Here is a 26,083-nt window from a genome sequence, read left to right as displayed (position 1 = left end):
ATGATAGTACCATTATTGGAGGAGATATTGAAGGACAGAGGGGTGGACATGATTTTGTTGGGGGTGAAGAGTAGCAGTTTAGTTTTGTTAGGGTTTAAGATTAGTTGGATCTTAGTAATCCAACATTCCACAGAGCTAAATGATTCTTGGGTGAGTTGTTGGAGGGTGGCTAGTGATGGAGCAGCACAGATAAGAGTTGAATTAGCTGTGTACTATATAAGTGAAGCCTGCTGTGTGGTGGTATGGAGATTGTTAGTAAATATAGAGAAAAGAAGTGGAGCTAATATTGAGCCTTGTGGTACACCTATGGTAGTTGGAAGTAGAGGGAATAACGCACCTTGCCATTGGACAGATTGCTGCCTGTCTGACAGCTTTTAAACCAGGCTATAGTGGAAGGGGCAAAGGATAGGGAAGCTAAGGTGTCTAGTAATATGGAATGTGAGACCATGTCAAATGCCTTGGAGAGGTCTAAGAATATAGCAGATACAAAGTGGTTGTTATTTCTGTACTGGTTGACTAGATTAGTAAAGGAGAGCAGAGCAGTTGTTGTGCTATGGCATTGCCGGAAGCCGTGTTGTGTGGGGGAGAGGAGATTGTGCAAGTTTAGGAAATGCATAACTTGAGAGTGTATACATTTCTCGAGTAGTTTAGATAAGGAAGCTAGAATGGCAATGGGGTGATAATTTGAATATTCGTAAGAATTTCCACCTTATGAAGTAGAATAATGTATGATACCTTTCAAAGTTGTGGGATATATGCTTCTTGTATTGAGTGGTTGATGAGAATAGAAACAGGGTAACATAAGGATTCAGCAGCTATTTTTAGGAAGTTGGCTGGTAAATTTTCAGCAGCAAGGGTGGTAGGTTTCAGTTTTAGGAGGAGTTTTTTAATTGTGGAGGTAGGGACAGGTAAGAGAGTAAAGAAGGGGATGTTGTCAGGGCATTTTGGTTGGGCTGTATGTAGGGTTATTTTTGGTTAGTTGAGAAGACAAAGTTAAGACAGATTCAGTGAAGTGGTGATTAAATTTTGAGGCTATGTCCTTAGTATTATGTGTAGAGTTGGGAGGGGGAGTGCTAGTTTTGCCTAGTTTAAGTAGAGAGTTAATAGCATGCCAAAACTTCTGGGCATCTTTTGAATGTTTATTTTGGATACCAAGGAAATAATTCTGTTTATCAAATTTGGTTTGTCTCTTGGCCAGGTTTCTGAGGTGTTGGTAGTTTTGTTTGGCTAGACTAGTATTATCCCTCTTCCAGATTTTCCAAGCCTTGTCTCTAGACTTTAGCAGGGCTCTAGTATCCCTACTTAGCCATGGTGCATAGTTTGCTTTGGTTCTGATTTTCCTGATGCATGCGACTGTATTAAGGACACTGGTAAGAGTACTGTTAAAGTAGTTAATGGCTTGGTCTAAGCCTAGAGTTAGTAATGGCTTCTAGTTACTATGTTTTAGAATATTGTTAAGTTCCTGTATATTTAGCTTGTGATCATCTCTTACTTGTCTAAAAATGATGGGCTTGGCTACGTTGGTACATTTACGTAGAAGGAGAGTGGGGAGATGGTTACTAAGACCATCTGGTAGGCAACCTGCCTGGTAGTTTTGTTTGGGACAGTTGACTAGTGTCCAGTCTAAAATAGATTGTTTATGGGTTATTTTATTGACCCTAGTGGTTCTTGAATAAGTTGGGAAAAACATGCCAGTGGTTACAACTGGTATGCAACTGTCTGCAGCAGGACATCACTCTATGCCCTTGAGGGTATCCTTGTGTATGACTCATTCTCTGTGTGTCTCTCCCTGTGTGTCTCACTCTGTCACTGTTTGTCCCTCTCTTCCCCATGTCTATGTGTGTGTGTATGCTTGGCATATTGTAATATGTTGCCCATATATATATGTGTGTATCACACTCAACAGATGCAGATATACCACATATATGCCACCTACAGCTGGCTGTGGGTAATCCTGTCTGATGGGTGTGAGGGGAGACAGTTAGGATTACATATCTGTGTGTATGCAAAGACATTTGCACAATACAGAGATATATATAGTCCGATGTGGTTTCAGACATGGGCTTCACTGAGCATGCTCAGTATGACTTTCTATAGTAAGTGTGTGAATCCATTCCAGGGATAGTTGTACTCCAGTCTGGGGTGTTGTGTGCTACAGCCATACCTTGCAAACTGTTTGTGCAATATATCTGAAGATAGGCTGCCAATATGGGGAAACAATGGGCTAAACATAGTGGGGGGTACTGTAACTATTGGTCTTATCAATGTATGAACTGCTTGAGTTACAGGGTTTGTTTTAGCAGACTTTCAGACGTGTAATATTTGACACTGTACTGCATTGTGTCATTACCTACTGACAGATATAATTGGATCATCATAGTTATTTACCAGAGAAATACCAGATGGATGATGCACAGATCTATAGCATGAGGTAAAGGCTAGACATTCTTGCACAATCCGGATAGTTGGGAGGTGTGGCTACAGCCAATTGACTGATGAAGCTGTGTAAAAGGTCTAGCACCTTGGTGATATACTGGCTGTGGATCTCCTGGTTGTGCAGTATTCTTATCTGAAAGGTCATATCCTGGCTACTTGTAGAGCTGTACAGATTCTCACAGATTATCCAGATTCAAGCCTCATATATCTGGTCAGTTTCCCTTAACATTGTGGTTTTCTAGCACATTTGTTGCAAATCACTCAGGGTTGCAGTCAGGGAATAATGACAGAACATTAGAGTTTCAGACTTCACACCCTTCACGTCATCCATGCTACTACACACCCCCTCTGTTATTTTATCAACTTTCTAACATTATGAGAGAAATATTTCAAATTTGTCCCTATAGTTGGGCCTTTATCCCACCATTATGTATGGCTTTGTCCAGATTTCTTCCTCTATGAGGTTGAGAGGTATGCTACTAGCATTTAGCAGCATTGCCTTACATTTGCATTTTGTTGACTGTGTTATGTTGGTAGTATGGACCCCATGACATTCCCTACAAAGGCACTATGGGTGAGGCATGGGCCTTTGCCAGAGGCCTCTAGGCCATGTGAGACTGATGCAGGCCATAAGTAGCAAGGCAGCATATTCTGTCACTCATATGTTCCCAGGCTGCCAGGCAGTGGAACCCCCTGGGGTGACAATGTTAAGTGACAGAATGCACTGCTGTGCTACTAGGCACCATACTTCTCTACATATGTGAGTCAGACATCTGGACAAAGCCATGAGTAATTGGGTGACAAAGGCCTAAATATACAGACCATTGTAACTATTGGCCTTACAAACCTGGACGGGTGATACAATAACAGATTTTGCATTAGCATGCAGTTTTCTATAGGGTATGAGGTCTGAGACACTACAATCCATCATTATTTTCTGACTTTAGTCTTTTGTGGTTTGCCAGTGATTTGCCAGACAACCACTATTTTGGAATAAAGACACCACAAATATGATGCAAACCTCTGTACATTCTGCAAAAGGTCTGTACACTTGGGAGGTATGGTAGGCACTGTGTAGGTTACTTCGACGTGTGTACTGTTCATATGTGTGGTCCCCTGTACATGACCTGTCCAGCTGCCCAGCAGTAATGGATATTGACATCTGTACAGCATGTACAACTCCCACTGTTGGTGTAGCTGACATAGAAAATAGTTGGCACTGCATTTCTTGGAACATGGCCCTGTCTACCATAGTACTGTACCTACGCCACTAGGACACAACAGCCATGAGAAGTTGCTGGCCACATCCTGACAGTATTTCCCACACATATGCATAGCTCATTGACCCCTGCATATTTTGGGCATGCAACAAATTATCATGTTGATTGAGATAGCCCAGGCAATGTGTGCTCGCTGCTATTACCCTACAAACTTACATGTTACCGCATTTCTATGGGAATATGAGTGTGGGGGGGGGGGCACACCTGTCAACAGTACAAATTTGCACAGACTGTGTTGATATTGGATATACGTTTTGGTTCCATTTAGCATAGTATTGTGCCCTGTCTTGGAGAATAGAGGCATATCACTAGAGAACACAGGTTAGATTATAATTCCATACAATTGAGTTTCAGACTTCTTACCCTTCAGAGCCTTACTGCAAATGCAAGGCCTTCTGTGATATCACTGTGTATGTCTGTAGGGGGGTGTTCCATCATTGTCCCCATTTGTGGACCTTTGCCAGACATTCCTTTATGGTTTTCTATGGCTGACTTGCTGTGTGAGTCTGAGGGTGAGTATGGGATCCCCACAGTGACATCCATCCATGTGACCTATGACCCACCCCCCTTAGTTGGCTCCCCCACATATACTGCAGTGGTATTTGTCACCTTAAATGATACTGCATAGTGTGGGGAAGCCAGTATTGTGCAGACAATTCATGGTGTCCCACATAGCTGTCTGTTGTCTGCTGCTATCCCAGTAGGCCACCCAATTCCCTTGTATGCATGCAGCATTACCATAGATATGCTAACAAAACATACTAATCCATTCATTTATTGTTAAGAAGACTGACTTATCTTGTACCTCCGGCAATTGTGAGGATGGTGCTTGAGGGCTGCCTATGTTGGATGCATACAGTACACTGCCTATACATGGTAAGTTACAGGTAATGTGATGTGTGTGTCATCCATTTTACTGTGTATGCGAGTCAGAGAGAGGTGTCAGTCCATGGGTTGCTACAGTGTCAGTGTGTGTGCTATGTGTTGCCTCTTTGCCAAGGCCTGGGCATACTGGGCACACCTCCATCTGCCTACAGGAGCAGGCTCAGGGGCTTCTTCCTCTGACTCCCTCTGTGCCTGTGGGGACCTTGGCAATGGTGCGGTGCTGTGTAGCCCTTCCCCGTGCTGTTCCTGCTGCAGCTGTTTCCACAGGATCATATTGTGTAGTATAGCACATACTATGAACATGTGTGCATATGTGGCTGGAGAGAACTACAAGGCTCCACCAGATATGTCAAGGCAGCAGAACCATGACTTGAGCATCCCAAACACATACTCTATAATGATCCTAGTTTGTGCGTGTGCCTCATTATGGTGTTCTTGAGTGTGTGTGTGTGCATTTCTGATGGGTGTCATCATCCACGGCTCCAGTGCATAGCTAGCATCCCCCACCAGATGGCCATACGGGATGTCCCCACTGGCAAATGCCTGGTACAGCTGTGACAAATGCCAGATGTGGAAGTTGTGATAGCTTCCAGGGCTGCCAGCACACACATTCATGATAATGCCCTGGGCATTGCACATGACCTGGAAGTTTGAGGGGAAGCCCTTGTGGTTTATGTAGACCCTACCCTGTTCACCGGTAGCTACACTATTCCTGCATGGACGTTTTAGCTTATTGAATCCCGGGGTATATATTTTTTATTTTCTAAACATTTAAATACAAATCAATGTTAAGTAATAAATGAAGATTACATAATGACTTAAATAAGCATATTAAGAATCAGAAAGATGTGGATGTGTGTGGTGTCTATCGCACCCAGTACCTCCGGGTATTCTGCTACACAGTGGAAGAGATGCATATTGCTGGTCCTCTCCTCACAGGTGTTAGGGAAGTAAATGTACTCACTGGCATGTGGTAGGATGGCATCCAGGAACTGGTGGAGTACCCTGGATGCAGATGCCTGTTAAACCTCCATGATATCCCCAGTAGGTCTTTGGAAAGTACCTGTAGCTAGTATTCTTAAGACTACACATACCTTGGTATCCACTGGGATGGGTTCCTCTCTGTTGGCTCTGAGTCTGAGTTGAGTCCGGCACAGCTCGATGATTTGCTGAAGTATGTCTCTGTCCACCTGGTAGTGCTGTATTATCTCCAGATCATGTAGCCCCTGGTAAGTTACCCTGGTTCTGAATACTCTTCTCCTCCTCCTCGGTCTATGGTGGTTGTCAGCATTATCCTCCTCACAGCCCTTAGCCTACAGCACATACTGATGGATCAAAGCAATGGCAGCCCCTAACATTTTTTTGGTTAAAATTCCCCCACATGTGTGCAGAGTTTTAAGCCCCAAGGCGTGCTGCGCAAACCCGGTGCCCAAATGTAAACAATCCTACTATTTCCGGGGGGGGGGTTTAGACTCAGTGTGCACTGCACAAACCCATTTAGCTAAGGTAAACAATGAGAAATGACCCTCCTCTGGACATGAACACGCTTTTCATTTCATGGAATAAGTCAGTACAGTCTCAGACACACACCCTTGCTTAGCTGGCTTAGCTAAGCTCAGATGTGAGCCATGGAGCTCCAATGTGCTTACACCAAGCATGACAAACCCCCTTTTCATGTCAGCTGCTTCTCCTGCTTACACCGCTGTCTTATAGCTCCTACAAGGTTAGGTGCAGTTTGGCACTTGTCATTTTGTGATTCAGTAAATTTCCCTCATTAGTATAGCCACTGCCTTAGTCCCTAGTTACAACACTCAACAGAACCTTTCCCCTTAGCAACCACTGTTCCCTGCTGTTGTTTCGATTCTGAATGCCATAAACTATAATGGCAAAATGCAGATTTCACTTAAAATTGACTTATCCCATTTTTTTTTATTTTGGCACAATTCCATTTGCATGCCACTGCTGTATGCTTAAACGGCCGAGATCGGTCAAAAAATAAACTTTGATTTTTATTATTTTGACACTTTTCCATGCCAATGACCATATATTTGGCCATTGGAATGCCTAAGGATTATAATACATGATTTAGTTTGAGCTGTCATGCCTCCATTTTGATTTTTGCAGAAATGTTCTGCATAATACACTATTCTGCCAAGGATGCCTGCCTGCTTATTGGATCGCTCATTGACCTCATTTACATGGTTTTCACCAGCAAATGAGGTCATTAGCATAATCCAGTCATGTCTGTGGCAGAATAGTGTTAGCAGGCTTGTGCACGTCCCTAGGCTTGTTTACTGGATCACTCAGCGGCCATATTGCGTGCAGGAATAGCTACACTATTCCTGCATGGACGTTTTAGCTTATTGAATCCTGGGGTATATATTTTTTATTTTCTAAACATTTAAATACAAATCAATGTTAAGTAATAAATGAAAATTACATAATGACTTAAATAAGCATATTAAGAATCAGAAAGATTACTTTAAAGTTAGAGTTTTGAGTACAAAGTTGTAAAATAAGCAAAAAAAAAAAAAAACAAATGGCAGAATAAATCAATAGTAATGGTGGATCAGAATGAGGCCACCACTAATTAATTGAAACTATTAAAGGTAATTCAAGCAGTGTCCAAGGTTAGAAATCCAAAGAAAAAAAAAAGTGTACCAAATGCTGCAAACTCAGAAGGACTGGAAATCAAACCAAAAGTATCCATTGTCAGTACAAAGTTAAAATCTTATATCACCACTGTCCCAGAAAACAACCACAGTGTATACTCCAAAGGGTCTATGATATAACAGCAGAATCAATGGGAGACATCAATAAACATTATCTCATGACTCCAGATTACAAAAGGCAGACAAACAGACAAATGAATTGCCTCTGGAATTACAGAGCGCCACAATGTCCAGACAGCACAATGCCTCAATATAGTCAGAATGTAAACCTACAGAAAAAAAACCTAGCGTCTCAGTGCCTCAACATAGTCAGAATGTAAACCTACAGAAAATGCCCTGACATCTCAGAAGTGCTACTCTCCCAAACTGTGGGACCACAGAGGACCATGCACAATGTTAAGCATCACAGTACTGTAGTACTGTGCACTGCAACAAACACTCTAATAGACTGCAAATAGATACCGGCTGTTCCAGTAAGCAAAACTATAGTTAAAAGGGATCACTTTGAGCCACACAAAGAAGTAACATGGTGGGTAATCATTAATTTAAATTAACTCTCATCTGTCAGCATTCAATCATTGCTTCTGAAGATCATGCCTGTAGGTCAATATTTTGCTGAGAATAATTATGGTCAAAGAAAACTTTTCTACCTTTAACATTACATTTTTTCCCTGGCAGCTAATGCTGAAATAACATGTACTCCCTCATAAACAGGATTCAGAATGAACTGATGGAATACATGAATGCCACATGGGATATTTGATACTGTCTGAGGAACTGGCATGCTTTCTCAATAATGGTAGTTTCCAGCAAAAATGCCAGTTCTCTTGCAAGTTATTTACACCAGAGTTTCCCCTTCTCTTTCAGGTATCTCAGTCACTCTCCGTCTCCATTTTGAGCATTATCCTGAAAGGCAACCACTTCATGGCCAACTGATCATTTTTGTTTTCTATGCCCATCAAGTGCATATCCAAGAACATGTATCTTGCCAGTACTTTTGCTGAAAAGCCAATAAATGTAATTAGGCTGCTTACCAAGTTTGCTGAAATGAAATTCCTCTACTTCTTCCAGATTAAAAAAAAATATTCAATTTACTACCAATTTTCTTGAGTTAAAACAGTAGCATTTTACATGCTATGTCTGTAGATGTGCCAAGAGCTTTTACTTCAACACTGCATGTGACTTCATATTTCTTAATAGTCCCAGGGTTCATGTAGTTAGCAGTATGTCCAGCAGTTTGGATATTATGGATATTATGGATTATACCCCTATATAATCAGTTGCCAACTTCAATAATCTTAATATAATTTAAACAAAATGCTACATCATCATTTGTAAATATTTACTTACATAAATGTTACATTTTTATCAACTTAAATAATTTTAAATGTGAGTGACTGGAAAATATGCCTTACTTTATTTATCACTGAGATCCATGCCAGTTCATTTTTTATGTATTTTAGTAGTGTAATATATCCTGATGGTAGACCTCATATAAACAGTGTGATAAAGCAGGTGTAACTGGTCCAATGTGTAGGTATTTTGTGTGTGTATACATGTGAGTGCACGTGTGTATGTGTGTGTGTGTGTGTGTGTGTGTGTGTGTATGTGTGTGTGAGTGTGTGTGTGTGTGTGTGTGTGTGTGTGTGTGTGTGTGTGTGTGTACAGATGTATAACAAAGATGGGTTTCTCTATTCCCACATATGCTCACTTCCACTGTGCATGTCTTAAAGTATATCTTATCAGAGCAACTATGCATTTATCTTTATCAGATGTAAGCAGAGATGAGTCAATTTCCTAGGCTTTATACTTCATGGATATTTTGGTATTGTGAGATGTCCAGTTGAAATGAAGAACTTATACTGCCTCATAACCACAGAACACTCAGAAATGGATATCCTTGATGTAATTCTGTTTACTCTCAGTTACTTGAATCATCTGTGTTTGTATCACAGTTGCCCAAGCATACAAGCTTGCATTTTTAATTGCTTACCTAAATTTTGAGAAGTACACATATGTTATATGCTATTGTTTGCTTATGTATGCTTAATGCACCATCTGTTCTCATTGACTCTCACAGGAAGAGCAAGACAGGTACTATGCTACCTGTCAGTCGGAGTAATTTAGAATAAGTGTAAAAATGTAAAGAGGTGTGGGGTACATGCCCCCTATCAAAAATATGTGATTTATTAACTTATATGGTTCATGAGCTCATTGACTCTCACAGGAAGAGCAAGACAGGTACTATGCTACCTGTCAGTTGGAGTAATTTAGAATAAGTGTAAAAATGTAAAGGGGTGTGGGGTACATGCCCCCTATCAAAAATATGTGATTTATTAACTTATATGGTTCATGAGCTCAAGGACCTGTGATCTAAGACTGCGGGTCCTTGATATTATGTAATACGAGCTATACTTGCCAAGCTCATGTGAGCTAAGAAAATATAGTGGGACATTACACTTGACCCTTCATACTTGTGCTCACTAATATCATGGATGCTTCACACATAAAAATATTAACATTTCAAAGTAGTATTTCAGTAATTACTAGTACTTTTAATCTGTAGATTTAAAAAACTACTGGATGTTGAAAACTTTTTGAGAGAGGGCTTGCTAGGTTTAATGGCTGTTACGTAACTTTGCTTCTTGGATATTGACTGGTTCATTAGTGTCCTACAGAGAAATGAAAGACTAGGAGAGAATCAAGATTGTGAGTTGTTATTAAGCTGTTTTCTGTATCCCAAGGTTTGGTTCCCTCAGTCTCCATTTGCATAATGTATGTATCTTAACAAATCACTTAACCAGGTGGACTCCTGGGCTGAGTCTGAAAAAGATCCACCTGGATCAGTGCTCTACCCCAGTTAACTAATGCAAATGCAGATAAATGAATAAACAAACATCATCATCATCATCTTTCAGCTGTTCCTGTTAGTGGTTGCCACAGCGGATCATCTGTTTCCATTTCTTCCTGTCCTCTGCATCTTGCTCTGTCACACTAACCACCTGCATGTCTTCTCTCACCATATCCATAAACCTTATCTTAGGCCTTCCTCTTTTCCTGTTACCTGGTAGCTTCATCCTTAGCATCTTTTTCCCAATATACTCAGCATCCCTCCTCAGCACATGTCCAAACCAACATAATCTTGCCTCTCTGGCTTTGTCTCCAAACCTTCCAACCTGGGCTGACCCTCTAATATACTTATTCCTAATCCTGTCCACCCTCATCACACCCAGTGCAAATCTTAACATCTTTAACTCTGCCACATCCAGCTCTAACTCCTGCTTTTTTGTCAATGCCACTGTCTCCAACTCTTACTGGTACTCTGTCACAAATCACTCCTGACACTCTTCTCCACCTACTCCATCCTGCCTGTACTTTCTTCTTCACCTCTCTTCCACACACACCATTACTCTGAACTATTGATCCCAAGTATTTAAACTCATCCACCTTCGCCACCTCTACTCCCTGCATCCTCACCATTCCTCTGTCTTCCCTCTCATTCACACACATATATTCTGTCTTAGTGCTGCTGACCTTCATTCCTCTTCTCTAGAGCATATCTCCATCTCTCCAGGGTCTCCTCCACCTGTTCCCTACTCTCACTACAGATCACAATATCATCTGCAAACATCATATTCCAGGGGAACTCCTGTCTGATCTCGTCTGTCAACCTGTCCATCACCATTGCAAATAAAAAAGGGCTCAGAGCTGATCCTTGATGTAATCCCACCTCCACCTTAAATGCATCCGTCACTCCCACCGCAGACCTCACCACTGTCACACTACGCTTGTACACATCCTGTACCACTCTTACATATTTCTCTGACACTCCCGACTTCCTCATACAATACCACAACTCCTCTCTAGGCACCCTGTCATATGCTTTCTCTAAGTCTACAAAAATACAATGCAACTCCTTCTGACCTTCTCTGTACTTCTCCATTAACACTCTCAGAGCAAACATTGCATCTGTAGTGCTCTTTCCTGGCATGAAACCATACTGCTGATCACTAATCATCACCTCCCTTCTTAACCTAGCTTCCACTATTCTTTCTCATAACTTCATGCTGTGACTGATCAATTTAATCCCTCTGTAGTTACTACAGCTCTGCACATCACCCTTATTCTTAAAAATCTGTATCAAACACTTTTTCTCCATTTCTCAGGCATCCTCTCACTTTCCAAAATGTCATTAAACAATCTGGTTAAAAACTCCACTGCCATTTCACCTAAACACCTCCATGCTTCCACAGGTATGTCATCTGGACCAACAGCCTTTCCATTCTTCATCTTCTTCACAGCTATCCTTACTTCCGCCTTGCTAATCCATTGCACTTCCTGATTCACTATCCCTACATCATCCAACCTTCTCTCTCCCTCTCATTCTCTTCATTCATCAACCCCTCAAAGTACTCTTTCCATCTGCTCAACACACTCTCTTCACTTGTGAGTATGTTTCCCTCATTATCCTTTATCACCTTTACCTGCTGCACATCTTTCCTAGCTCGGTCCCTCTGTCTAGCCAATCGGTACAGGTCCTTTTCTGCCTCCTTAGTGTCCAACCTATCATACAACTCTTCATACACCTTATCCTTAGCCTTTGCCACCTCTCTCTTTGCCATACACCTCATCTCCTTATACTCCTGTCTACTTTTTCATCTCTCTGACAATCCCACTTCTTCTTTGCCAACCTGAATGAATAAACAAACATAAATAAATAAAATGAGAAATTGCTTCCCTAGCCTAGAAATGGGGGTGAGATGATTCTTAAGCAACTTTTTGCACACAGTAGAGGTTAACAATTACAAAATAAGAGGGATTAACAGATGTGAGTATACTCTACAACTTGGAGCCATAATCACCTGGCTGACTAAGCCATGGTAATGTAACTACATACTAACAAATGTAATCATCAAAAGAAAAAGAAAACTAATAATTTCTGCAGAACAGCATAGTTGCTTAGGCTAAAAACTCGAGTTGTATAGTACATTGCCTTCTGATCCATTAAATAAATTTGTTGATTCAGTGTGACATGTATAAAAATGTTTAAAAAACTGGGTGAGGTGAATGATTGATAAGACGACTGAGAAAAAAAAAAGAGAAACAATTAAATGAAACAACTTCTTTACCTGAATTTCATCTTCTTCTATCAGAGTTTGTAAGTGTCCTGAGTTCAGTCCTAGTTGGTAGGATTCTGTTTGATGTACACTCCCATCACTTCTAACAGGATCTAAACAAAATGAAAAAAAAAATCTAGCCTTAATGATCAACAGTTAATTGGGACAAAATGACTAGAGTAATTTTCATCTTCATTTTGTCAAATAAATATAAAAAAGAACATTAATAATTTCAGGATCATGTATCTTTGATTATGAAAGTACAAACAGAAAGAAAGTACTACTAAGACATGGAAATTATACACTGTTGTAAGGAAAGAACAATGAAATTAGAATTTCGGATTTCAGTTTACATGTACTAGGCATCTCCTCACATTTTATCTGTGGCTAAAATGAAAATATCTACTTGGTAGTGAACTTGGGGAACTATTTGTCATTGCCCAAGGGGAATTATCTAAAGGATATTGCCATACAATAGTTACTTTACAGCTTCATGGTTGAGGCCTGAATCCTGTTCCCAGTTACTGCCAATGTTCTTTTTGCATTTATTTCCTGCATTCATGTAGGCTTATTCTAAGTACCCTATTTACCTCTGCCCTCCAAAAGACATGATGATTAGCTGACTGGTTACTCTAAATCACTGGAACATAAAAGGAGGATTAATCTACCTATGCAGAAGAGTGTAGTTTCAAGATAACTGCACCCTTATAGAGAGTTAAGGACATGGTCACATGATATATTTTCAACCAGTTACATTTACTTATTTCAGAATTCCATTTTAAAAATTGTGTTATTAATGGAAATATATTTCTCTTATGTATTACATCATTATATACTTGTGATGCAGAATAAAGATACTTGAACAGATCACAAAGAGTTAAGATGTCCTGATAGCTGGCTCTCATAAACAACTGTGATGCAATTTTTAAAGATTCTATAGTTCTGCATACATATTGTTTACATTTTTTTAAACTGGAATAATAGGATTTCATGTGAAGGTAGAGCAATAAAAGGAATATTCCCAGAAAATTATAATTCCCTGGGCTTTCATCAGCCTTGACTATTAAGCACCTCCTCCCTTCTGAGTCACTTCATACCATGATGGTGTGTATCCCCATTCCAGGTAGGATTTGCCTTGCTAGAGTCCTCACCTATACTGGTTGAAAGGTTTGGGGGAAGGGATAATACACGGGTTGCATCAGGCCATCATCCTTCCAGCTCAGGTATTTGTATTATGTCCTGCTGCACTTACCCGCTCTCTTATTTCATATGTCAGTGCTCCAGGTAGAAGAAATGCATGTTTCCTAAAAGGAAGATAAATCTCCCTGAATATCTTTGTAACAGCATTGTAACACCAAGCCATCTGCTAGGTTGAATTTCTGTGATGGGACTCCGCCAGCTTTCTAAGTGATGAAATATCAGCCTCACATACCAATCCCTTCTTGGTTAGGATTCTCAGCTCCCATGCCCTCAGAGGCTGTAATCAGGGTCTGGAAATAATAATTTTCACTATATTAACTCAGCAGATAACCATACAAGTATTTGTTTTCATCTTTTGTAAGTTTATTTTGTTTGTTTTACTCATAATTTATTATTTAGTTATGTATTGTTGACTGGGTTGCATTAGGGTTGGAGCCATTTTCACTGGAGGTCCAGGGAGAAATGTATCAGTTTGTTAAGATTATCAAGCAAAGCTTCTGAGAGCAATGCAATAGCATTTCAGGGAATGCCAGCAGCATATAGACCTAGGAAAACGTTACAGGTTTTGTTTAAATACTAGCCCACTTACTGGCGCCTGAACAAGTATTATAAAATTAAAATTTGATTGCATAAACAGTACAAACAGTTATAACACTGTGATATAAAAGGTAGACTGCAAGTATGTGCAGGTATTTACATGTGCATTACCAAATCAGTCTTACAGGTTATTTATTCTAAGCTAGAGACACAAAAATGATATTACTAACATGCAATGCATACAGCTCTAACAGAATATATGAAGTAGGACACATTGTAATCCAATACTTACTCAGATGTACTTATTATTGTAAGTCAACACAAACAGAAATAGTGGATGGATTGTAAACGAAGATCAGTGGAATATAAAATCATATGTCACAAGCTTTGTAACTGTGAGCTGTACCTTAGACTCATACAGTGGCATCTGTCATGGGTGCACATATCATCTAAAAGTTCATACAGGTGACTCTGAATTTTGATGACTGACTGAATATTTATTTTGTGGCCGTGGAAACTTTTTTCTTTGTGTGTTTCTTTTTATGTTTTTAGAACTGCTACATTTAAGCAGGAAGAAAAACATCACTTTTATTTGTTTTTTATTTCCTTCAAGTGACACAAGTTTTAGGTTCAAGTAGGAGCACTTTTTACGTTTGTGTTTTTTGAGGCTCGTTAGGGGGAATGTGGTGCGAAATGATGGCATACTAGTTAAGCTTCCATAAATCTTGGGGAAGCTCAGGCTTGCTCTTTAAGTGAGACACAAGTGCAGCAGTTTACGTTTGTTCAGAACCTTCAGTTCTACCTGTAGTCTACAAAAGGAAGGGAGAGCAGGGAAATTGTTAAGGAGTAAGAATTGTTTACCAAGCAACACCAGGGAGCTTTGCAGTGGTTGGAGATCTGAATAAATAAGCACCATGCTCCATGGCTACAGGTCTGTATCTTTATAAATAAGACAACTTATGTGTGAATCAGGACCTGTTGTGTAACAGGCCTTTTAAAAAGGTGACATGAGTCATACAAAAGACATAAAAGTAATCGGATATGAAGTGACAAAGTAAAAAAAAGAAAACTGAAAATAAAAGAGATTAGTAAGGATGAAGATCAGCAGATAAGAAGCTAAAAGAACATAGGATGGAAGTAGTACAGTTTAATGGCTATGATGCAGTGATATTCTGGAAGGAGACATCTTAGGTGATGTGATATTATAGCCATAACCAACGACATAGGTGTGGTATATTGAAGATTTACCCCCAGTTGGTGTGGTTTAATCACAAGTGTGAATCCCGAGTGATTAAACAAAGACAACTGTGGGTAAATCTTCAATAGACCACACCCAGGAGTTGGTTATTGCTATTATACAATGGCATTATTTAAGAAAAAATGACCTACTTTTCTTAAATAATGTCTTTGTATAATGGCACCATGGTGTTCATCCACATTATTTCCTGATTGGCTATTTTGTTTCGGTACTGCGCACGCATGTAGGACTTCTGTTCACATATTTATGCAGTACATCAGTGCTTTGTAAAGCAAGTAATGGAGATAAGAAAATCTCCATTGCTTATTTACTTTTCTTTTTTTTTTTGACAAGAAAAGAAAGCTGTAACCTCCGAACAGTTTACAGGTATAAGAAACAAAGAAAATACAAGGAAAATCAGGTATGTTTCTTTAGTTTTGCAGATGTACCTGATTTTTCTTCTATTTTCTCTGCTTTTGAAAGTACCTCTCCACCTCTAATTTTTTGAGAAAGATGTTATGGTGTAAAGCTTGGGTCTAGATGGTTGTCACTGTTGTAGTGTCACACCGACCCCATATGCAAAAATGGATTTGCATTGTCTGAAGGAAAGAAAGTCTGAAACTGAAATGCATGTCATTATGTAGTGACTTTGTTCCAAAGTGTTTGTCGGAAAACCATAAATTTTATGAGGAACGAAGTCACTAAATAATGACATGCATTTAAGTTTCAGACTTTCTTTCCTGGAGACTAATGCATATCTACACATACCAGTAGATAAAAAATTCTGGCCGCTCAATGATACTTTAGCAGCCGGACTTTTACCATTGGTATATTCTCGATTTACAATGGGCACACTGGTTGGGCTGACCAATCAGCGTGCTTGTTTTTGAATGTTAATGGCCAGTCAGTGTATACTACTCCATATAATTTCATAGGCTCATAATTTTTCATTTATCACCGCACTATCTTACTCATGTATGCTAACCGTAACCCAATACTTAACCCTACTCCTGCCCCAACCTCAGTCCTATGCACTACATTACTAAACCCCTTCCCCTAACAATACCATTATGCAAGACGAGTACACAAAACACACACAACACAAAACATGCACAACACTGAACCTATCCTCTTACCCAACCATTATTCTAATCATAACCCATGAATACTTGCATATTCACAGCAGCTGCTATAACACAGCCTTGCATGTCTTTGCAACCACCATTTTTAAATTCAGCCATTAATTCTCCTGCACACGGCTATTTACCTACACTGTATAAAATGAAATTCAGTCATATGCGATTCACGCAAATGAGAATTCATTCATTTGAGCATAGTCTTTTTTTAACACTGACAAAAATAAGTATTCCTTTTGAGTACACGTATAAAAAGTTAATAAGTAAATTAAACCACCTTGGACTAGGTTTTAAGCTGATAATGTGGATAAAGTGTTTTCTGGAATACAGGGCACAAATGATAACGGTAAATCGAGTCTACACAGACGATAGCACAGTTATCAGCAGGGTACTGTGATGCTCAGTATCCCAGAGAGACTTTTAATTGTCAGTGTAAGTGTTACTGCAGAAGGTCTGTGAGAAAATAATGTTTTTCAGCTGATGAAGAAAAATAAAAACAATAGTTTATACATCAGAAGGCATTGAAGGAATACAACAGTCTTGGCAAACTTTGAACACATTTCTCAAATTTTGTATCTTAACTTCAATGCAAATCAGTGCAGGCTAGTACATCAGGGAAGCAGTGGCCTGTGAAAGGAGTACATAAGCAGGCAGTAAGTAGGAATAGCAATATAACTACAATGGAGCTTAGAAGTCCAGACGACTGAAACATATGCAAGTAGTGTGACAAGACAGTAAACAATGCAGGAGGACTGGCAAGTTACAGTGCAAAACAAAACGTTATTATCTTTCTATAGATGCAGCAGATATAAGACCATCTAACGTGTTGTATATATTTCTTGAACTTCCTTTTCAGTAGAGCAGTACAGAAGCAGTATGGACAACACTAACAAAATGGTGTTTAGTCTTCAATAAAAGACATACAAAGAAAAACATTTCTGTGTGTCAGAGGAATGCAGTGAAGCCAAGTATGAGTATCTTTTGTAAAACAGATGCATGAGAACAAAAGGAGACAGTCAGAAGATGTAAGGTAGAAAGCTTAATGGGGGGACATGAGGAATTATTTTAACAAAACTGGTAGTGGATAAACGGAAAAGCCTTCCTGAGCATGTAGCCTCAGAAACACTGGCAGAATTTAAGAATGTATGGAACTTATATTTTTATATGGAGTAGAAAATATTGAAATAAAAAAAATGAAAAAAATGTTAACTAGGCCTGCAGGTTTTCCAGAAGGTAAGAGAAATGGATATTCTGTATAAGTCAAGAGGTCTTTAGTTGTCACCAGTATCTATGTTTTTAGTGATGCATTAAATGTCACAAGTTACTCAGTTAGGTACCTGTGTATCTGCTGACTGCATTTTTCAGGTGATTACAAGTTACAATGAACAGATGGAAGTTATCTGTTTCCTTTCAAATACTTTTCCCTTAGCTTAGTACTCTAGTATGCCTACCAAAGGAGTGCAAAAAATGGGTTACCTATTACAACCGCGAAACCGCAGTTGCGCAAATATGGAAACATTGACACATATTGAGCGAAACGCGAAAACACTGAATGTCCTGAAGCATGAAATTCGAAATGTTGAATTGTCATAGTTGGCCCTTCTCCGGTATAGCTCCTTAAGGTAAGTGTGCAATAGTTACGGACCTTAGGGTTAGGGTGCGGGTTAAGGTAAGTGTATACCTAGTAATATATGTAAGCTTTAGTTTAGGGTTAAAAGTAGGGTTTTGTTAAGTGTATGCATGTCGATTATTTATTTTGTTTGGGTAGGTAGTATGTAGTGGGCAGTGGGGTTGGCCAACTATGCCAATTCAATATTTTGAATTTTGAAGTTCAGGACGTTCGGTGTTTTTGTGGTTTGCTCAATATGTGCCGACGTTTCCGTATTCGCATATGTGAGGTTTCGTGGTTATAATATAGACCCAAAAAAATGAGTTAAGCAGTTGAAAGCAGAGTTCTGAGCCTACTTCTGGAGGTGTAAAGTAGAGAATGCAATTGAAAGCAAACTCTAGGAAGTAAGAATCAATAGACCAAAAAAGAGAAACTGATGATAAATGTTGTGCTAGCATACATTTTGTAGTAGCAGAGCAACATAGAGAGGGAAAAAAGTGAAAAAAGGTACTATCCATGTTTTACTAAAATAGAGAAAGTGCAACATAAAAGAAAAGAGAGCACGCAAGAGGCCGATACAAATACCAGGGAGAGTAAAGTAGAAGGCAAGTTTTTGTTTTACAACTACCCTTTGTAGGGTAAGCTACAGAAGAAGCTGCAGTACCAGAATTTTTTTGGGGGGGGAGAAGCTACACCTCCCACAGCATGACAGATTACTAAAGGAAGTAAACCTGAGTTAATGGACCTAAAGATATGCCAGTTCAACTTTAAAAAGGCACAGTGGGAAAAGGGTACTTTAAGTAGGAGAGGAAAGAATATTACCAGGATTATAGTGAAGGACAGTGAACACAATGCCCACATTACTTCTTATCCTTAACTTAAGTTAAAAGATTGTCTCTTGTATGAAGTAAGTAAAAAAGGAAAGGCATTTTGCATCAGTTACTAGTGCCAAAACCTTATAGGATACTAACACTGAAGGTAGCTCATAGTCATGCATTAGGTCACCTAGGGATGGACCAAATTTATTGCCAAGAGAATAAATAAATTGGCTGTTCAAGAGACCGCAAGTAGTGAAAGTTGCCAGTACCCTTTCTGATTGTAACATTGTACCTAGTGGGGTATGACAGGGACCAGTGCTTAGCCGTCTTCTGTTTGGCATTTATTCTTTGGACATCCAAGCCAATATCTCTGAAGGGTTGTTCACCACGTTTGATGATAATTGCAAGCTGGGCACTTTTGTCCACTCATGCACTGATAATAAACCACTCCAACAAGGGCTAGAATATGTATATATTTGGTGTACTGGAAATGGTCTCAAATTAAATAAAAAAAAAAAAAAAAAAAAAAAAAAAATCAGCATAGTATCATTTGACACAAAAGCTGCTCCCATATCTCATGTTATAACTGATACTCCTTTTTAAACAGATATGACAGGAGACCGTTTGTTCATCATGTTTCTGCCATAGTCAAGAAATCCTTCTATCAAACCGAGTTGATTTCCAAGGGAACTTCTTCAAGATCCAAATAACTCATCCTGCCACTGTACTCCTCCCTTATCAGACCTAACATTGAATACTGTGCCTCCTTTGGCATGTACAAATCCAAACACGTACTTAACTTGAAAGGACCAAATGATTTTTAACCAAAAACATTAAAGGCCTAAATTCCAATAGACTAGCATAACCCTCCTTACACTTGGTATTCCCTGGCTGCTCTGAGGTGACCTACATCTCACTTTTTGAGCCATGAAAGATCCAGTCCTATGTATTCTTCTATTTATTCACAAAACACAGTGGCTGTACAAACACTCAAACTAGGGACCTAAATTTACACCAACAAAAACAAGACTTGCTAGAGGGACAGGTTAATAATGTTATATATTCTTGGTCCACTGAATAAGTTACAGCTACAGGCCAAGCAAAGTACTACTTTTTCTGCTTCTAAGGTGAGTCTTGATGATTGAGATAGAAAGTCACAAATCTATACCAGAGTTATAGGTTCATGCATAAGTACTAGACTATCTGCCCTTGTAGAACATTTTAAGCCTAGCTAATGTCCCTTCCAAAGGTGAGAATCAAGCCCTGTACCTTGTGCTTGTGAGGTAAACACTTTAGCCATATACCAACTGCCAACCACTGGGAGCTTATGGACTGCCAAGCTTGATTTGTTAGACAAACAAACACTTTTAAGTGCTTCTAGAGGGTGGCAAGAACTTTTAAGTGTGTCCACTTAAAGGATAGGTGTATATGACTAAGAATCTTATGGTCCCTTTGATCATTTGCCTGTTGTTGAGCCTATGTTCCTAAGTTACTACTCATTCTGAAGACGGGGAATCTCACTTTCCTAAAGTGCAAGTTGTGTTAGAATCCATAAGACAGGCATACTCATCTGTAAATACTGAGAAATCTGGGCATGGTTGAAACCTGGTATTTATAGCACCTTATAGGAAGAGAGCTTCAAAGGCTACAGCTATAAAAAATAGGGGCCATTGTGCCTTGTACTCACCGCCATGGACTAGATGACTATTAGATAGAGTCTGTGGCTAATTTTGTGACTATTGCCTGTTCTTTGACATATCTGATAAGAGGGAAGCTCTTATCAATGGCTCTTGAAACAGTTCATTTAATAATCTGAAAAGAATCCTATGTTCTGAATATGTTACTAAAGAGTGTACCTTGTATACTGACAAGTTAAAGGTAGGTTAGCAGGTGATACTATCCCAAGACATTCAAGGTGAAGAGCACCCCATGTGCTATGATAGTAAGAAGCTGAGCAATGCCAAAATGTGACACTCAACTACTGAAAGACAGTGGGTTTCGATTTCTTGCCATACTATGTGTTAGGCAGGTACTTCAGAGCATGCATGCTCTTTTGCAAGGTTTAAGTAGGCAAACTGAAGCAGTACAAAGTTATACCAGTAGACACTATTTTTTTCTGCCCTTTCACTATAGAATAACCATCGGGCCTGGCTCAGCCAACAGAAACATTAATGGGTTGTCCAGGGTCTACAGCCCATTTTTATGATTCTAAAACTTTTTTTTGCTGTATGGGGAGTAGTTATAACATGGTGGCTAGAAAATGGATCTTATGACTTTAGAAATGTGTAGCAAGCCTTTAAGTATTTGAGATCTCCCTATTAATAAAGAACTCTATTAGTTTGGGTGACTTTAACAACCCCATAATTAATTGAAGCACCTATATCTCCAACGTAAAGTATATGCAGAAGCTCTTGAACTTAACTGACAAAAATCTTTGGAACAGGCAGTTAATAAACTTTTCAGAGTGGATGTCTGTTCTAGCTGTGGTCCTCATGGATATATACTTTAGAAGTACTATTTACTTGGAGCCACCTTACCCTGTTAAGTTCAACCATAAACATATGCAATTTGCCTTCTAAAGCTCCAAAACCCCTTGAAACTAACATCTCTGAATTTAAAAACTTCAAACTGACAAATTACTTACAATTATACAATGAGATCTCAAAGTCACCTATAGCAGCACCAGCTCAAATGCTTAAACAGCAGTCAGCATCACAAAGACGTTATATGTCCACTTAGACAAATGCATAGAATTATCAGTCCCAATCAAAACAAAATACAGAGAGAAATTGAAAATAAAAAATGAACCACCCTGGGAGTCCAGCAACATAAATAAAGTTTGCAAAATAGAAACAAAAACTCCTAAATTATATAGTAGATCCAAAACCCTTCATAACAAACATAACATAAAAACATTGCAAGGAACTGAAAAATACTGTTAGGACTAGTAAAGCAATTTGTTAACTTATGGTACCTTCTGAAGCCAAGAACAACTACAAGTCCTTCTTTAGCTATATTAGGAAATTAAAAAAAAAATACCCAGCAATGCTAAGAACTTATCGTAAACGAGAACATCCACATTGATCCAACAGGCATTAGCAATATACCAGCAATAGAGTTAGTGCAAACTTCACCCAAGAAACATTGATTCAACCACCAAATATCACAGAATCCATTACATCCTCTGTTATGACCAAGAACCATGTCCTGGACATGCTATCAAAGACCAAAATTACTTCCTATATGGTACCTGACATTATATCTGGATGTTTAATAAATAAAGCCAAACACTCCATCTCTGGATCCCTCCTCAAATGGTTTAACATAAGCTTAACACAAGATTTGTTCCCAAATTATGTCACAACAGTGGTGATGCCCATCTACAAGGGTGGTCCTACCAAGTACCCTAGTAATTACTAATGAATCAGTCTTACAAGCATGTTATTCATATAATAACTAATATCATTCGTTATAATATCTATATCATAAATCTTATTAGGCTAGACCCTCAACAGCTCATCTTCATTAAAGGGAAATTCTGCCAATTAAATCTAGTTAACTTCTGAGAGGGTCACACAGGCTGGTGACAGTGGTCATGCTGTTCAGACAGCATATACTGAATGAGCCAAAGAATTTCACATCATACCCCATGCATTGCAAATAAGCTAAATGTTTTAAGTTTAGATCTGTATGTGATAATATTGATATAAATGGAATTCATATAGTTCATGTGGCAGGTGCATCATCTAAAAATATGACAGCAATCAGTGAAGCCCCCCCACCCCCAATTGCTCTGTACTGGGACCCCTCCTTTTTAGCATTTACTCCTATGATCCCAAACTAAGAATCAGGACCTCTGGCTAACTAAGTCTGCAGATGACTGCAAACTGGGTATTATTCTCAAGACCCACTCTGACACCTGTACCATTCAAGAAGAACTTAACCTAATTAATACATTGAGAACTGAAAATGGACTCAAATTGCATGCAAAAAAAGTGCAGTATAATTTCATTTACTACTCCCATCCTCAATATATAGTTTAGAAAATACTTCAGTAATAAAGGAAGATGTATTTAAGGACTTGGGTAAAAACCAGTAGTGCGACCAGTGATACCAATCAACACACTCCAAGGAGGATGTATAACCAATTGGAGAAATAAAATTCCACAAAGTCAGTCAGCAAAGTAAAAATCCACGTAGTTTATTCCACTAGTTAAAATCAGCACAGTGAACAGGAAAATTAGTAACAAGTTAAGCGCCTTCTCCTAGGTTCAATCCCAGGCTTCTTCAGAACAAAAGAAGCCTGGGATTGAACCTAGGGAAAAGCGCTTAACTTGTTACTAATTTTCCTGTTCACTGTGCTGATTTTAACTAGTGGAATAAACTTTTTACTTTGCTGATTGACTTCGTGGAATTTTATTTCTCCAATTGGTTATACATCCTCCTTGGAGTGTGTTGATTGGTATCACTGGTCGCACTACTGGTTTTTGCTGTTTGTGTGTTTTTTGGTTTTCTTCGATAAGGACTTGGGTACCTTGGGGTGAGAGTTTACACTGCTTCAGTCATCATGTGGTAACTGTAGTCAGAAAATCCTTCTACATAGTACAACTAATAGCTAAATGTATATTGTGCAGATCTAAATATATCATTGTTACCTGATATTCAGCACTGATCAGGCCAATTGTAGAATACAGTTACAGTATAGTACGTCACTCAACATATCAAACAACCAGAGAAGTGCAAGAGGTTTCTAACTCAGAAGATTTCAGGCTTAAAGACCCTCAGTTACAGAAGCTCTATCCCTTTACTCAGTAACTTACAGACTCTTGAGGGGTGATCTGCACCTCGCCATATCATTAAAGGCTGTGGTGTTCTTGACCCTTATATCTCTGCAAGTCAATTATCTTTGCAAGCACCAGAACCAGGGACTTAAATCTTCACCAGCATATCAACAGAGCAAAATAAAGACAAAGATCCATTACACTGTGCCTCCCCTTCTCTGAATTAAGTTGTCCCTACAGATTAAGCAGTGTGATACATTGTCATTTTTAAACAGGACTTAGATAACAAGATGAATACCTTCAAACGTATCCCAGGACTAACCATAATAGCCCTCCTCGATGTAGGCCATACTGGCAAGGTGCTGATGGTCATGACACAAAATTCCCTTGAAATTCCTATAAATCCTAGGACAGTGTGCAGCAGTATGGCACTTGGGAATATTCTCACAGCAGTTAGCTACATGTAACATTAAGACCAAAAAGGTAGTTTCCTACCTGAAGGATCATTTGAAGGAAGACCCTGGAAGCGTGTTGCGGCAGAACACAGGCGAGGCTAAACTGTGCATGGTACATTGTAGAAATATGCATTTCAATCATCCTTGATTTTGCTGAGCAACCTTGATTTTGCCTCATTTCTCTTCTATGTCAAAAATGTTTTGATTTTTGGTACATCAGTGGAGATTGCACTCAGTCCGTAATGCCAGTCATTTGGCTTCATACTTCTTATTGTTCAAAAATGAATGTTAATCCAAAACCTGTTTTTTTATTAACATTTTAAGTAACTTTAAGTAATATTTAAAAAATTTCTCCCATTAGTTTTGCTTTGTCCCAAATTATTGAGCAAACAAGTTGAGAGGTGCATAAGTAGAAGTGTTTGCTGACTGGGGGCAGGACCTGTGAAGGGCCTATAGTTGTAGACTTTTGGCTTATCGTAGCATGTATCCTGGAGGAGATGTGTGGACTGTGAATTCTGGATAAAATTAACTTGACAATATGTGTATTTTGTTTGGCTCTGCAATGCCAAAAGTGCTATCATCTTTTTTTCTTTTGACTTGTTCATAGGTTCATGGGTTCATAGGCTGGTACTAGGCTATCAGCCCTGGGGCCTATACAAGCCTAGCCATAACAATTCCCTGGATATTTCTTTCTACAATATTTACTTCTCTGAACCCCTGTCTAGCAGGGCGACTGACATGACCCCCGGGGTGAGTTTCCTATCTCCCATCCAATTATCAAACTTCCTTTTGAAGAGGGTCAAGGAGGCGCTCTGCTTGACATGTATGGGCAGTCTATTCCAGAGTATGGGGAGTCTCTGGGTCAGGAACCTATCCCTCCAGCATGTTTTGTTCATTGTGATGACAAGGTTTAGATCCCTGGAGCGTGTGGCTCTGAGGGATTGGGATTTCTTTAAGTTGAGCATGTCCAACAGCTCAGGGTTTGACATGGCCTTGTATGTTAAGCAGAGATCACCTCTGAGTAGATGATATGCCACAGAGTATAGCTGGGGTTTTTTTAGACAGTCAGCATATGGCATCTGCTTTAGGCCTGTGATTCTTTTAGTGACATATTTCTATGGCCTTTCCAGCTGTTGCAGATGTCTTGTGAGGTACATACCAAACAGAGCATTATACTCTATAATGGGTCTAATGAGGGATGAGTACAATGGGACAATGACCTCCTTTTTTCTGGATGAAAAGTCCTTAGTGATGAGGTGTGCCACATAGAAGGATTTCCTGACTGTTGTGGCGATGTGGTTATCGAAAGTGAGACCACTGTCCACCTGTGTCCCTAAGTCTTTCATGGAAAAAAAACTGCATTTTGTTTATATATGACCTGCCTCCAGTATTTCCTTGGACAAAACTATATAATATAGAGTGTATATGTCTGTGTGCATGTGTCTGTCTGTGCGTGTGTATCTTCTTCACATGCTGATAGATTTTTAACTTTAAACTCCATCAGCATTTGCTATTTAGTCGTTTTAGAGTCATAAATCTTGTCTTCATAAAAAAAAAAAAAAAAAATCACATGGTTTTTACTATAAAAGTAAAGTTAGCTAGTGGCTATCTTCTTTATCTGAATCCACTTGAAATCCTCTACATAACATTCTACACATTGCCTAAGGAGAAAAAAAAATGTTTATAAAATATACTTAAATATAATTGTATACAAGGAATGCCTACAGCAAATAAAGTACCTTTTAGCTTGATTAACATTATGGTTCAGTGTGCTTTTTATATAACATATCCTGTTTTCATTATAATGGAGTATTAATGCTTGTTTCTGTTCTGCTTGAGTAAGTTCAATCAATTGCTTCTGTTTAAGAGTCCTGCTATGAGAGTGGCATCTAAGCAAATGAGGAAAATGTCATATTTGTA

General features: G+C 39.1%; 1 protein-coding gene across 1 annotated transcript in view; it reads right to left on the bottom strand.

Moving 5' to 3' along the window:
* Window positions 1-26,083, bottom strand: part of LOC122814238 (dynein axonemal heavy chain 5-like) — a 3,525,594-nt gene that overhangs the window by 3,148,921 nt on the left and 350,590 nt on the right. The window contains exon 14 of the mRNA XM_044086840.1: window positions 12,403-12,503. Within this exon, the coding sequence (XP_043942775.1) occupies window positions 12,403-12,503 (101 nt within the window). The remainder of the gene's footprint in view (window positions 1-12,402; window positions 12,504-26,083) is intronic.

This window comes from Protopterus annectens, chromosome 1.part1 (assembly GCF_019279795.1).
Source record: "Protopterus annectens isolate FY-2018-M chromosome 1.part1, PAN1.0, whole genome shotgun sequence".
Lineage (NCBI taxonomy): Eukaryota > Metazoa > Chordata > Ceratodontiformes > Protopteridae > Protopterus > Protopterus annectens.
The sequence above is the reverse complement of the archived record's forward strand: the minus strand, read 5'-3'. Positions and strand labels throughout refer to the sequence as shown.